General features: G+C 50.1%; 1 protein-coding gene across 3 annotated transcripts in view; it reads left to right on the forward strand.

Annotated features, from left to right (window-relative positions):
• The window catches only part of VAV1 (vav guanine nucleotide exchange factor 1), a 52,805-nt gene that overhangs the window by 1,047 nt on the left and 38,307 nt on the right, over positions 1 to 13,451 (forward strand). Inside the window, exon 1 of one of the 3 annotated variants that reach the window (XM_029216665.1) lies at positions 333 to 831. The exons of 1 other annotated variant lie outside the window; for it this stretch is intronic. In XM_029216665.1, coding sequence (XP_029072498.1) covers positions 628 to 831 — 204 coding nt within the window. In that variant the 5' untranslated portion in view covers positions 333 to 627. Of the gene's footprint in view, positions 1 to 332; positions 832 to 13,451 lie in introns of those variants that run through there. One more of the 3 variants, XM_029216667.1, reaches the window with a different exon arrangement.

Raw genomic sequence — 13,451 nt, forward strand, 5'->3', positions numbered from 1 at the left:
GCTGGAACAGCGCAAAGTGGGGGAGAGTGGGAGAAGTAGGGCAGGGAGGTGATGAGTGCTCATGCAGGCCCCTGTGGGCTGCAGGGTTGACTTTTATCCCAGACGAGGGGGGCTGTGGGGCATCCCGACTTGACTTAGGTGTTCATAGGTGCCCTCTGATGTGGGGAGTACAGATTGGGGGTGGGGAGGTGAGGACAGGAGCCCGGCCATGGGGCGGAGGACACTGTGCTGGTCCAGGCTGCCAAGGTTGGGGGCTGGATGAGGGTGGAGGCGGAGGAGGGAGGGGTGAGAACAGGGTGGATCTTGAATGTGTTTCCGAGGTTGTACCGCTCTTGGGTTGGACACAGAGGAAGGCGGCAGGCCTCCGCCTTGTTACCCTGAACCCACTCCCAGATGCCCCAGTGCTAGTTGGTGGGGGAAGGAGAGGCCAGGTCCTGCTGGAAAGGGGCTGGGCTGGGGCTGGGCTGCAGGTGCCCCCCCCCAACTCCCACGGCTCCCCCTCCGCCCCGTCTCAGGGCGACAGTTACAGGCAAAGAAGAGGAAGTGGTAGCTAGCTAGGGGAGGCAAGCAGGCGGGCGGCGAAGGAGGCCGCGAGGGTGCACAGGCCAGCCCGGGAAGCTAGCAGCCATGGAGCTGTGGCGCCAGTGCACCCACTGGCTGATCCAGTGCCGGGTGCTGCCGCCCAGCCACCGCGTGACCTGGGATGGGGCCCAGGTGTGCGAACTGGCGCAGGCCCTCCGGGATGGCGTCCTTCTGTGCCAGTTGCTCAACAACCTGCTGCCCCAAGCCATCAACCTGCGGGAGGTCAACCTGCGTCCCCAGATGTCCCAGGTGAGATGGCCACTGACGGACCTGCCCCAGGGTGGGTGGTGGGAGGCATCCCAGGCTGGTACCCAGGGACGTGATGCTCTGCACCTCTGGGCCAGCCGTGTAGAGCGGAGGATGCCCCCCCGCCGCGGGGTCTGGCACAGGGTACGGGGGATATGGGGGTTGTAACACTCGGGGATACGGGGGTGGCCCACCCAAGGTTAACAGGAATGGGCTCATAGGCTCACTGTTAACCCACATCTAGGCTGAGAACTGGCAAACTTGGGGTTAAAGCTCCCAAAGCCCCAGGCTGGCTCCAGTGCGGATCAAGCCCCAAAAAGGGATTCTGTGGGGGTCTTGAGGGGGGCTAGGAACCCCCTGGGTGGCCAATAGGGTGTCTGAGGTTTTCAACTCCTTTGACCCCCCCACCCCCCAAGATTCCGGCTATGGGGGAGGGGCCTCCTCCGATTCCTTCCCCCACATGTGTCTCCTCCTCCCAGGCACTGGGCCCCTTCCTTCCCCTCACATCTTCCCCTTGGCTTCCTGCCTGGGCCTGGGGCAGCATGGGGCGGGTGGGGTGCTATGGGCCTGGGGCTCTGGTCTTCCTAACTCCATCCATCCCAGGGGGCACATTGAGGCAGGACCTGGTCCAGAACCCTGAGAGTGGGTCCTGGGGTTTCGGGAACCTAGAAATAGCTGCTTTTTCTCTGTAGGGATTTCTGCCAGGGCCCCGGGGTCCAGGCAGGGGAGGATTTGACTGTGACCGCCCCCAGCTCAGGAAATCTATTCAAATCCCTATTTGAATGCGGTGGGGTGGGGGAGGTAACTGGACTGGATTCTCTTTCTGTTGTACCTTCTCTGGTTCCCTCTGGCCTCCTGAGTTCTGGGTGGAAAGTGATGGCTGGTGGTTGGGGCTGCCCTGCCTGCCCTGCGGGCCTGACACCTGCTATCCAGCCCTCAGGCCCTACCCTGGGAGGAAAGGCTTGTCTGGACGTGCTGTGGGCTAGAGGGGGACCTCTCTGGGGACGGATGGTGGGCAGGCTGGGGCATTGCCTCCTCTCTGGCCTGAGATGCCCTGTGCGGATGGGGGGAGGGGCAGTCAGTGATCAGGGAGTGGGCCTATGGGGGTCCCTGGGGGTGTTTCCTGAGGATAGGGCCACACATGGAAGAGGCCCACCCTCCCCTAGCCCAGGCAGGCTTCCTGAAAGAATGGCGGCGGGGGAACCCTAGAGATTCCCCTGCCACCCCCAGCCACCTGCTCTGGCCACAGGCCATCCCAAATTTTCCTCCATTTCCTTGCCTCCTGGCTTCCACACAGAAGGAAGTAGCTGTCAGACCAGTCAGGCCCCAGACTTGCGAGCAGTCGAGATCCAGTGAGGCTTCAACAGCAGCTAATGGGAAAGTGGTTAGACTTAAGGATGAACTTCTATCCTTCCCTGCATCTTCCCTGTAGCTGGTTTTCTGATAAAAGGCAAGGGGTTGTGGCATTATTCTCTAGGAGGGCAGCTGCAGGGACTAATGTGTCCTGATTTTCTGTGCTGGGCAACACCGAGGACCCAGGCCTGGGTCTGGCCCTCAAGGTGCTCCCAGACTGGGAGAGACAGACATCCCCCAGCCCTGTGTTGTCAGGACCAGGGCAGAGGAAGAAATCTCTGGGCTGGGGGCCCTGGAGCAAAGGCAAGACATTGCCTGGGAGAGTTGGGCTTGATGCAAGAGGGGACATTTGTGCTGGGTTTTGAAGGGTGAGTAGGAGTTTTCTAATTGCTCTGGGTTCTGGTGCCTAGCTGTGTCAGGCCCTGCACTGGGCAGGGGTGTATCCTTGATCCTCCCCATCTGGGAGCTCTGTGCCATCCTGCCCTGTGCATTTTGTCTCCCTTTGAAGCTCAGCCCTGTGCCCCATTCACAGTGGGGCCATGAGCAGGAAGCTAAAAGGTGGTCACATTAAGTCGGAGGGAGGTATCACAAGAACAGCCTCTCTAAGTTTTCAAGTCCCTGTCCATCAACAGATTTAAGCCCGGGCCATGAACTACCAGTGGGATATGGAAGGGCAGAGAGAGAAAAGGGAGGGCTCCTGATGGGGGTGGAATGGGGTGGGGGACACACAATGGCATAAAGGTGTGGAGCCTGGAATTAGGATGCTTCCTAGTTTCTCTCATTTCCTCCTCAGAGTTCTTCGGCTTTCGCTCCACTGTTCCCTGGGTAGAGAGTGGGAAGAGCATATTAATTAATTAATTCATTCATTCATTCGTTCATTCATCAACAATTATCATGTACGCTGGGCCTCTTCTTGGTGCTGAGACAGTGGGAAAAAGACACACACAAACCCTTGTTGTCGAAGAGCCCACATTCTAGTGGGAGGCACTGACAGTGGGCAAATAAGGAAACATATACATTGTCAGAGGTGGTACATGGCCTGGAGAAGGGGGCTTGGGAATGTGGGGTTGCACTTTTGCGTAGGAGGTCTGGGAGGCCTCACTGAGGAGGCAACATTTGAGCAAAGACCTGGGCAAAGTGAGGGAACGAGTCATGTGAGTCCGAGGAAACAACACTCCTGGCCGGAGGCACTGCCAGTGCAAAGGCTCTGAGGTGGGAGCAGCTCGGTTCCCACGTAGTTGTGCTGCAGGGCAGTGAGTGGGCTGGCTGGTGGGCATGATTCATGGGTGAGGTCAGATTGAAGTGAGTCTCCAAGCTGAGATCTGAGACCCAGAAAGACGATGACACCATCATAGGCGGCCACAGTGATGACCAGACACTCTTACTCTCTCTGGGAGCCCAAATTCCGGGTGGCAGAGATGAAACTTTAAAGCTGAGGAAGTGAAGAGGAAGAGACAAATGTGACAGTCATTGTGGGAAAGATCCACCAGGACGGGGGAGCTGGTTAGACTCAGGATGGGAGTGGTCACTGGAGCCAAGATGATGAATCTTTTTTCAGTTCCTCCACTGTGTGACCTTGGGCATGTTACTTAACCTCTCTGTGCTTCGGTCCCCAGCCTGTAAATGCTGGTGCTGTTGGCAGAGGCAGGGAAGGGAGAGGGTAGGAGAGTTAGAATAGGAGGTGTGGGCTCGGGTGGGGGTTGATGGTGGTGGCTTGGAGGAGACAGACCTGGGAGCCAGTCCTGACAGCATCACTTGCTGGCTTCGCCTCCCTGAGCCTCAGTTTCCCCATCTGTGAACTGTGGCTAAAAACGGCACCTTTTTGGGGGAAGACTGTTGTAGTATTTCAATACTTCTCAGCACTGTGTCGACACCTGATAAACCCTCTATAAAAAGTCTTTTTAGGGAAAATGAGGGATATGGGGAAGGTTGGCAGCACAGCCTGGAGGAGTTTGGGTTAGGGCAGTGGTTCTCAACTGGGGTGGTTTCGCCCCCAGGGGATCCTTGGCTATGTCCTGGGACAGTTGGGGTTGTTACATCTGGGAGCTGATACTGGCATCTAGTGGATAGAGCCCGGGGATTCTGCTCAACGTCCGACAATGTCGCACACAACAGAGAGTTATCCGGCCCCAATGTCTACAGTGCTCAGGTTGCGACACCCTGTGCTGGGGGACAGACAGCCTGGTAGAATCTTTAAAATATTTGACACTTTGGTTAAATAATACATGTGTATCATTCAAAGATCAAAACACATAAAAAGGTGCATAGGGAAAAAAATGTAACCTCTAGCCATCTTCTTCAGATACCCAGGTGCTACCTTCCTCCATAAGTGACTCCTTTTTTCTTTAAGTTGACTATATAGCCTTCTAGAATTTCCTTATGCAAATAGGAATGCAGGTTTTTATTAACTACCCTCGTCTCTTACTACAAAAGATGGCACATACCACCCACTGCTTTATACCCTGCTTTTCTCACTTTAACCATCATCTTGAGAATCTTTCCAAATCAATACATAGAGATTGTTTTCATTCTTCTTTAAAAAATGACTGCATGATATTCTAGATTGTCCATTTACTTAACAAACCACTTATACTGGGCTAACTGTGTGCCAGGCATTCATCTAAACTGGGGGCTGGCAAACTACAATGGGAAGGCCAAATCTGAACCACAAGTGTGTTTTATAAATAAAGTTTTATTGGCATACAGCCACATCCATTTGTTTATGTATTATCTATGGCTGATTTCCAGTTACAACTCTACAGTTGAGTAATTGATGAAGAGAGTGTCTGGCCTGTTGAGGTGAAGGTATTTACTATCCAGATGTTTGTAGAAAAAGTTTGCTGATCCCTGGTCGAAACACTTTCTATACACTGACTTGTTTAATCTCCATAACAATTTACGAGGTAGATATTATCATTATCCTCATATTGCACATGGGAAAACTGAGGCACAGAGAAGTTAAGTCACTTGCCTCAGGGCACCCAGCTTGAAAGTGACAGTCAGAAATTCAAACCCAGGCAGCCTGGTACCAGGATCCCTACTCTGTTTCTTTTTTGGCCACCCCGCAGGCATGTGGCCAGGGACAGTTTCTCTAAACTGTATTCCATTGCACGGTTTGGGGATCACTTAATTTACCATCACCCCTATTGATGGGCACTTGGATTGCACCAGGCTCTTGTTCTGACAAACTAACTGTGATGAATAACCTTGTCCATGAACTGTTTTTTGGTTCCTCTACTGTGTGACCTTGGGCATGTTACTTAACCTCTCTGTGCTTCCGTTTCCTCATCTGTAAAATGGAGATAATAAATACCCATCTGGAAGCATTGTTCTGAAGGATAAATGAGTTACTATCAAGAACCTAGAAAAGTATCTAGCTACATATAAATGTTATTATTGCAGCCAGATACATGAGCAAGTATATCCATGGGATAAATTCTCAGAAGGGTTTGCTGGCTCAAAGCGGGTGAGTCTGTGTTTTCAGTAGATCCTGCCAAATTGTTCTCTGTATGGGATTGTTCCCATATGCATTGTTCCAATTACATTACCTCTAGCAATGAGAATGCTGGTTTCTCCACTGCCTTGCCAACAGTTGTTAAGCTTTTGGAGTTTTGCCAACTTGGGTGATAAATGAAGCTCATTATGACTCAATATACATTTCTCTTATTCTGAGTGAGGTAAGGCCTCTGTTCTTATGTTTAAGAACTATTTATATTTTCTCTCTGCAAAATAATATTTGTTCATATCATTTGCCCATTATTTTTTTCCTTCTAGGACTGCTGGCATTTTTTTCTTATTGATTTTTAGGAACTCTTTATATATTGGGCTGCTTTGAATTTCAAGTCAGGTACTTACTAGCCTTGTGATCTTGGAGAAAAAAAATTACTTAACCTATTTCTGCCCAGGTTGTCTTATCTACAGAATGGGGGTGTGGACAGCACCTTTATCTCAGGGTTATGTGAGGGTTCAACATGATAAGGTAAGTTAAGTTCTTATAATGGTGATTGACGTACAATTAATGTATAGCAAGTGCTAAATTAATGGGAGTCATTCTTTTTTGCTAATTTGATTTCAGTGGATCTGAGCTTGCCTGTAGGATGTGGTATAGGTCTGGGTGCAAAATGTTAGCTGCTGTAATGAAATGCATTGCTTCAGTGAATTTAAAGAGTTTACTTCTAGCTTATATCACAATCCAGTTTGGGTCAACTGGGGGATTAAGAGGATAGCCCTTCTTTACAAAGTCCCTACAGGACTTGGGCTCTTTCCGTCTCATGGCCCCATCCTCCCTGAAGCCCTTGGAGTTCTCTATTCAGCCAGAGGACAAGGAGGGAGTTATGAGGAGGGAAACCCTGAGAGGTTTTCATGGGGCCAGGCCCAGAAGTGGCACCATCACCTCCATTCTTGTTCCACTGGTCACATGGTCCCATCCAACCGCAAGACAGGAATGGGAATGTAGCTTAGCTGGGTGCCAGGGAGGACGAGGAAATGGGTTGGGTGGATATAGAGAAGGCAGTGCCAGAGGACCTCAGGGTGATGCCTAGCTGGCTTCAGAGTTGCAGGTCTGGGGGGGGGGCTAGTTTAGAGGAAACCTCTGTGGGATGAGGAATGAGGAAGACCTGGACCAGAGCCATGGGGGAAGGATGCAGCTGGGGACTTGGGGTGGGGCTTGGTGCAAGCAAATCTCAGCCAAGTGGGTTGGGTTGAGTTGGGTGGAAGATCGCATCTAAACATGTCCACTAGGGCTGACCAGGACAGAAGCCTGGGTGGGGGTGTCAACATTTGCGCTGTGCGTTCTTTCCCATTCCATTCTGTTCTGTTCACTGACTTCGTCTCTGGGCCCAATACTGGGAAATGTCACCCTTCAGGACTCTCACAGCGGATGCTGGAAACCCCTGTCCCTCCCCTTGCTCCCAGCCCTCCCACGCATGGCTCCCCTTGGAGTAAAAGTGAAAGTTCTCATCATGACCCAGAAGAACCTATGCATTTGGCCTCTGCCCCCCTCTCAGCCCTCATCTCCTCCCTCTCTCCCCCTCCCTCACTCTACTCCAGCCATGTGGGCCTGCCCTCACTGTTCCTAGAACCCACCAGGTGCAATTCAGCTCCAGGGCCTTTGCACGTGCTGTTCTTTCTCTACAAATCCCTCTTCCCCCAGATATACACCCTGGTTTTTCTCTTATCTCCTGAAGGTTTTTTATCAGAGAGATTTCCCCTGGTTTCCATATGTAAAAATCACACCCCCTGCCCCTGCCTACGCCCCCCCCCCACCATTCTCTTCCTTCTTTTATTTTCCTCCACAGTACTTATTTATTTATTTATTTATTTGTTTGTTTGTTTTTGGCTGCATTGGGTCTTCGTTGCTGTGCGTGGGCTTTCTCCAGTTGCAGCGAGCGGGAGCTACTCTTTGTTGCGGTTGCACGGGCTTCTCGATGCGGTGGCTTCTCATGTTGTGGAGCATGAGCTCTAGGCGCGTGGGCTTCAGTAGTTGTGGCTCGAAGGCTCTAAAGCGCAGGCTCAGTAGTTGTGGAGCACGGGTTTAGTTGCTACGCAGCATGTGGGATCTTCCCGGACCAGGGCTCAAACCCGTGTCCCCTGCATCGGCAGGCGGATTCTTAACCACTGCGCCACGAGGGAAGCCCTCCTCCACAGTACTTAGCCCTCTCTGACTTACCATAATTTTTAACTTATTTGCTTATTATCTGCTTCCCCCACTGGAGTGTCAGGGCAAAGCTTTTTGTCTGTTTGGTTCACAACTGTGTCCCCAGTTCCTAGCACAGCACTTGGCATATAGTAGGTGCTCAATAAATGTTGATCAAATATTCACTTCATTTTTTCAGTCATTTAATACAGGGGTCAGCACACTATAACCCATGGGCTGGCTGCCTCTTTTTGTAAACAAAGTTTAATTGATACAAGGTCTTGCCTACTTGTTGACACATTGTTTGTGGCTGCTTTCTCTCTGCAAAGCCAAAAAAATTAAAAAATTACTGTTTGCCTCTTTACAGAGTTTGCTGATCCCTCCCTGATTTAGGAGGTATTTGTTGAGTGCTTACTTACTACTGGTTAGTGGTAGTTGGTTAGCGATGATTGAGGATGGATTGCCTGAGATTATCCTGCCTTTACTAGTTCCCAGTTATGTGGCTTCTCACCTTTTGTTTTCTTATCTGTAAAATGAGGCAAATGAAGACGGTGATAACAGCAATAATAACAACAATAGTAATGATGATACTACCACCCACCTCAGAGACATTTCTGAGACATTCTGTTGGAGAATCCCACAATGAATGAGACGCAGACCATCATGAAACTCATGGAAACAGATGAGGAAATAGGCAGTTACAACACAGATTAACACACTCAGTGACGGGTGAGTGAAGCCCAGGGTATTGTGAGAGCAGAGAGAAGAGAACCCCCAGAAACAATCAGGGTAGGCTTCCTGGAGGAGGTGACACGCCAATTTGCGGGTGGGAGTTTGGGAAATATTTGAGGGACCGAAAGACAAAGTTCTGTTTGTCTCCCTTGCTAACATTAATGGTGCCAGGAAGTGGGCAGGACCAGAGGGTGTGTTGGATGGGCATAGCTGGGCTTTTAAAGATCTCACTACATTGTAGAGATGGACTGTCCCCTTTGATCTCAGGGATGGTGTTCTGAGACCTGGGCTTTAAGAGGAACATGAGAGTCAGGTCCCTTGGGGAATAGTGGAAGAAATAAGGGACGTTCAGTTGGAGAAGTTTAAGGTCTGAGGAAATTCTGAACTTAGTCTGCAGAAGTTTCAAGCAAGAGTCCTAGATCTTGTGACAGAAAACCCAACCGAAACTGGCTTAGTCAAAAATAATATTACCTCATATAACTGAAAAGCTTGGGAGGAAATGCCTTCAGGTCTGGCTGGATCCAGGAGCTCAGGAGATATCTCAGGAACCCTCTCCTCTCTCCCCGTTGCACTCCATCTCTTAACTCTGCTTTCTTTGTGGTGTTTCCCTCCATTTTCAGTCATCCTTTCCCCTCATGGAGGCAAACGAGAGTGCCCAGATATACCAAATTTTTATTCCCACAATTGTGTGTCCCATGGAAAATGGGAGGGTCGCTTTAATGGCCTCTAAACCCCAGATCTCTCTTTCATTGGACATGAACGTTTGGGGGGGGGATGTTACATGTTCAGTTCTGAATCAATTGCTGTGCCTGGGAGAATGTATGGTCTGATTGGTTAGGCCAGGTCACATGCCTATTTCTGGAGTTGGGGGCGGGGTCGACTCTACCCAAAGGAGTTAGGCTCGGGGAGGGGCTGTTTCACCTGGGAAACTGAGGGACTGTTACCAGAAGAACAGGGAAGAGATGTTAGGAGGCAATCGATCAATCGATGTTTATATTGGCATCAAGTACTATCAATAAATTGAGTCCAGAGTTTCTCTACATCAGCAGTGCTGAAATTGGGGCTTCATTCTCTGTCTTGGGGGCTGCCCTGTGCATTGTAGGAAGTTGGGCAGCATCCCTGACCTTCACCCACTCTCCCCCCACCCCAGTAGTGACCACAAAATGTCCCCAGGCATTGCTAAATGTCCCCTGGGGAGCAGAATTGCCCCTGAGAGAACCACTGTTTTGGAGGGAGTGAGTTTCCTGTGTCCAGGGAGGTGGGGGATGGGTAGGGGAGTGGGGAGGTGGGTGGGCGGGGTTGGGGGGATGGGGTGGAATCCAAAGAGAAGTGAACAATTACTGGCTGGGGTGAAGGTGAGATTGAGAGCTTCTTCAAGTTAGGCATTCGTTTATTTTATCATCGGCAACAGGCGCTGTGCAGACGGCTGGGGTGATGGGAAAGAACACCACAGATTTCCTCTTTGCTCTCCTGAGTTCATGGCCTTGTGGGAGAGAAGGCTGCCTGTGTTTTGTTTCCTGTGGCCGCTGTAACAAAGTCTCAAAAACTGGGTGGCTTGAAACAACAGCTATATTGTCTCACTGTTCTGGAGGGCAGAGGTTTGAAAACAAGGTGTCGGCAGCATCTTGCTCCATCTCCAGGCTATAGGAGAGAATCCGATCTTTGCTTCTTCCGGCTTCTGCTGGCTCCAGGCGTTCCTTGGCTTGTGGCTGCGTTATTCCAGCTTCTGCCTCCATCTTCACGTGGCTGTTTCCTCTGTGTCTGTCTGTCTCATAATCCAGAAAGATCTCCACACCTTGACATCCTTAATGCTGTCTTGCAAAGTCCTTTTTTTTTTCTTCAAATAACATCACACTCACCAAGGTGCCAGGGATCAGATGTGGATGTATCTATTTGGGGTCTGCCATTTAACCCGCTACAGACAGTAAACAGGCAAATCAATAAAACACAGTAGTAAACGCTGCAGACAGAATAAGCCAGGGGTCAGGATGGAGAAGAACAAAGGGGGCAGGCCTCTGGAGGATGGTCAAGGAAAGCTGAGAGCTGAAAGATGAGGAACCAGCTCTGGGAAGCATGGGGGCAGGGAGGACAAAGGCTGTGCAAAGGCCCTGTGGCAGGAGGATGAGAATGAAGGATCTGCTGGCAGAAGGTGAGCGAGAGAAGGGAGAGCAGAGGGAAGTGATATTTGGGAGGAAGGCACTTCACTGGAGGTGGCTGTGGGGATGTGTGTGGGATTTAAATATGATGGGAAGTCTTGGAGTGTTTTAAGCTGCTCTGTGGGTACTGGACTCTAAGGGCAATAGAGGTGACAGTAAGCGGACCTGGGAGGAGGAGGTTGATGAAGGTGTCCCAGGGAAAAGTGATGGGGGCTTGGATGAGGAACTGGGGACAATAGATCTGACTCCCATTTTGGAGGTTGAGCTGATCAGACTTGCTAACAGATTGGATGGAGGGGGCCTGGGAGTGAATGAAAGGAGGTCAGATGATGTTGAAGTTTGTAGCTTAGGGACCCACATGAGTGGGGGTATCATTTGCTGAGATGGGAAGCCTGGGGGAGGAACAGGTTTTGGGGAGCTCTGATTGGGCCATGCGACCCTGGAGCTAGAAAGCAGCCCAGCATGGTGGTTACTGCAGCGGCTTTTTTTTTTTTTTTTCCCCTGAACGTGTGGCACGGCTTGTGGGAACTCAGTTCCCCGATCAGGGATTGAACCCGGGCCACAGCACAGTTGTTCTTAACTGGGGGTGGGGCAAGCGGCTCTATCCTCCAAGGGGACATTTGGTAGTACCTGGAGATGTTTTTGGTTGTCACTACTGGATGGGGTGGTGTGGTCCTGGCATCGAGTGGGTAGAGACCAGGGATGCTGCTACATGTCGTCTTATGCCCAGGACAGCCGCCCAATTATCAATGGTGCTGAGACTGAGAAACCCTGTTTGAGGGCCGTGGACTCCAGTTGCCTGGGGGTCCGGGTGCCGATCCTGACTTGGGGATCTTGGGTGAGTTGCTGAAGCTCTGCGTGACTTGGTTTCCCCCTCTTTGAAAAGGGGGTAAGGATAGTCCCTAACTTATAGGGCTGTAGTGTCAAGTGGCCAGAAGGGCATAGTGTCAAGGGACCCAAAGAGCAAAGCGTATCCACATCCAGGTCTTGGTACTTTGAAAAGAATAGTTTTTTAAAAAATTTATTTATTTATTTATTTTAATTTTTATTGGGGTATAGTTGATTTTCAATGTTGTGTTAGTTTCGGGTGCACAGCAAAGTGAATCTGTTATACATATACATATATCCACTCTTTTTTTTTAAGATGAAAAGAACAGTTTTAATGAAGTGGATGGGAATAGGTTCAGAAAGTATAATGAATAACAACAGAAACAGTTCCCATTTACTGAGCACTTACTACGTGCAAGTGTTGTTCTACTTACTTACAACTTATGCACTCATTTGATTTTCACAGCAAACTCATGGAGAAAGTACCTCTGTGCTTCAGGTATCTGTTACTGTGAAACAAACCAACCCAAACTAAGTGATGTATGTCAATAACTATGTTATCCTTCTCACAGATTCAGTGAGTCTGGAATTCAGATGGGGCATGGTGATGATGGTTTGTCAGCTCTGTGATGAGAAACCTTGAATGTCTGGGGGCAGGAATCATCTGGAGGATTCTTCACTCCCCTGTTGAGTGCCTGGGCTGGGATGACTTGAAGCTCTGCTCAGCTGGGGCTGTTGCCTGGAAACCTGGTCTCTCCATGTGGCTTGGGCTTCCTCACAACATGGCGATTGGGGTTTTGAGAAGGAGCGCGGAGAGAGAGCAAGTGTTTCTCAAGGAACCAAGGCAGAAGCTGGAGGGTTTCTTCTAACCTACTTAGGAATCATACGGTGCACTTGGCTGCATTCTCAGTGACAAGCAAGTCGCTAAGACCAGGCTAGATTCAACGGGAGGTGAATCAAACTCCATCTCTTGAGGGGGGTGTGACAAGTCACAGTACAGAAGAGCACACTGGATCGGTGATATTTTTGTGGCCATCTTTGGAAAGCACAATCGGTTACCTGTTATTATCATAATTTCACAGATGAAACAGAAACGTGGAAAGTTTAAGTAAGTTGCTCAGGTGAATAAGTCGCTATGCTTGGATTTGAATGCAAGTAGCCAGGTCCCCAAACCTGTGACCACAAGCACTATAAGAATACTGCCTCTTTTGGGGGGAGCATATGAGCCTTTCTAGTGGTTACGGAGATAGTCTTAGATTCAGATTTCTGGTTCTCCTGGTCAGGATTCAGCCAGGAAAGCAGAAGTCATCTCAGGTCTTTCAAACAGAGAGGATTTAATTCAGGGAATTGGCTTATGGGCGATGGGATTGCTGAGAAGAGACGGGTGATACTAAGGTAACCCAGAGAGTAGCCACTAGGCTGGAGAAAAAATAGAAGGAGGTAGTGTGACCAGGAGCCAGGGGCCAGAACCATTTAACAAGAGCTAGAACTTTGGGCAAGAGCTGTCTTCAGGGAGCTGAGACCACGGAGGTGTGTATTTGCTGCTGGAGAGGCAGAATAAGAGAGGGAGAGATACCCTGGCTTCTCTCTTCGTCCCACCTTGTGGTCTCCTGCCTGGGCCTCCCATTGGCTGAAACTACCTGGAAGCCAGGGTGCAAAGGAACCTGGGAAATGTAGTTCCCTTCGGTACAGAGCAAAGCAAAGGAAGGGCAGGTAGGATCTGAGAGCAAGCAGGCCTTGAGGAAGTGACTGCCTCTTTGAGCTCAGTGTATTATCTCAGTTAAAGAAAGCTGCTGTTCCTACTATTTGCCTGAGAATCAATGATAAGCAATGGTCTTACTTCCTGTGGCAGAGTCCTCCTAAGCTTTAATGGCTTTGCTCGTTCTGGAGTTTAGCTCAGTCTTAGATCAAACCCAGAT

This window comes from Monodon monoceros, unplaced genomic scaffold, assembly GCF_005190385.1.
Source record: "Monodon monoceros isolate NGI ecotype Baffin Bay Population unplaced genomic scaffold, NGI_Narwhal_1 Super_Scaffold_12, whole genome shotgun sequence".
Lineage (NCBI taxonomy): Eukaryota > Metazoa > Chordata > Mammalia > Artiodactyla > Monodontidae > Monodon > Monodon monoceros.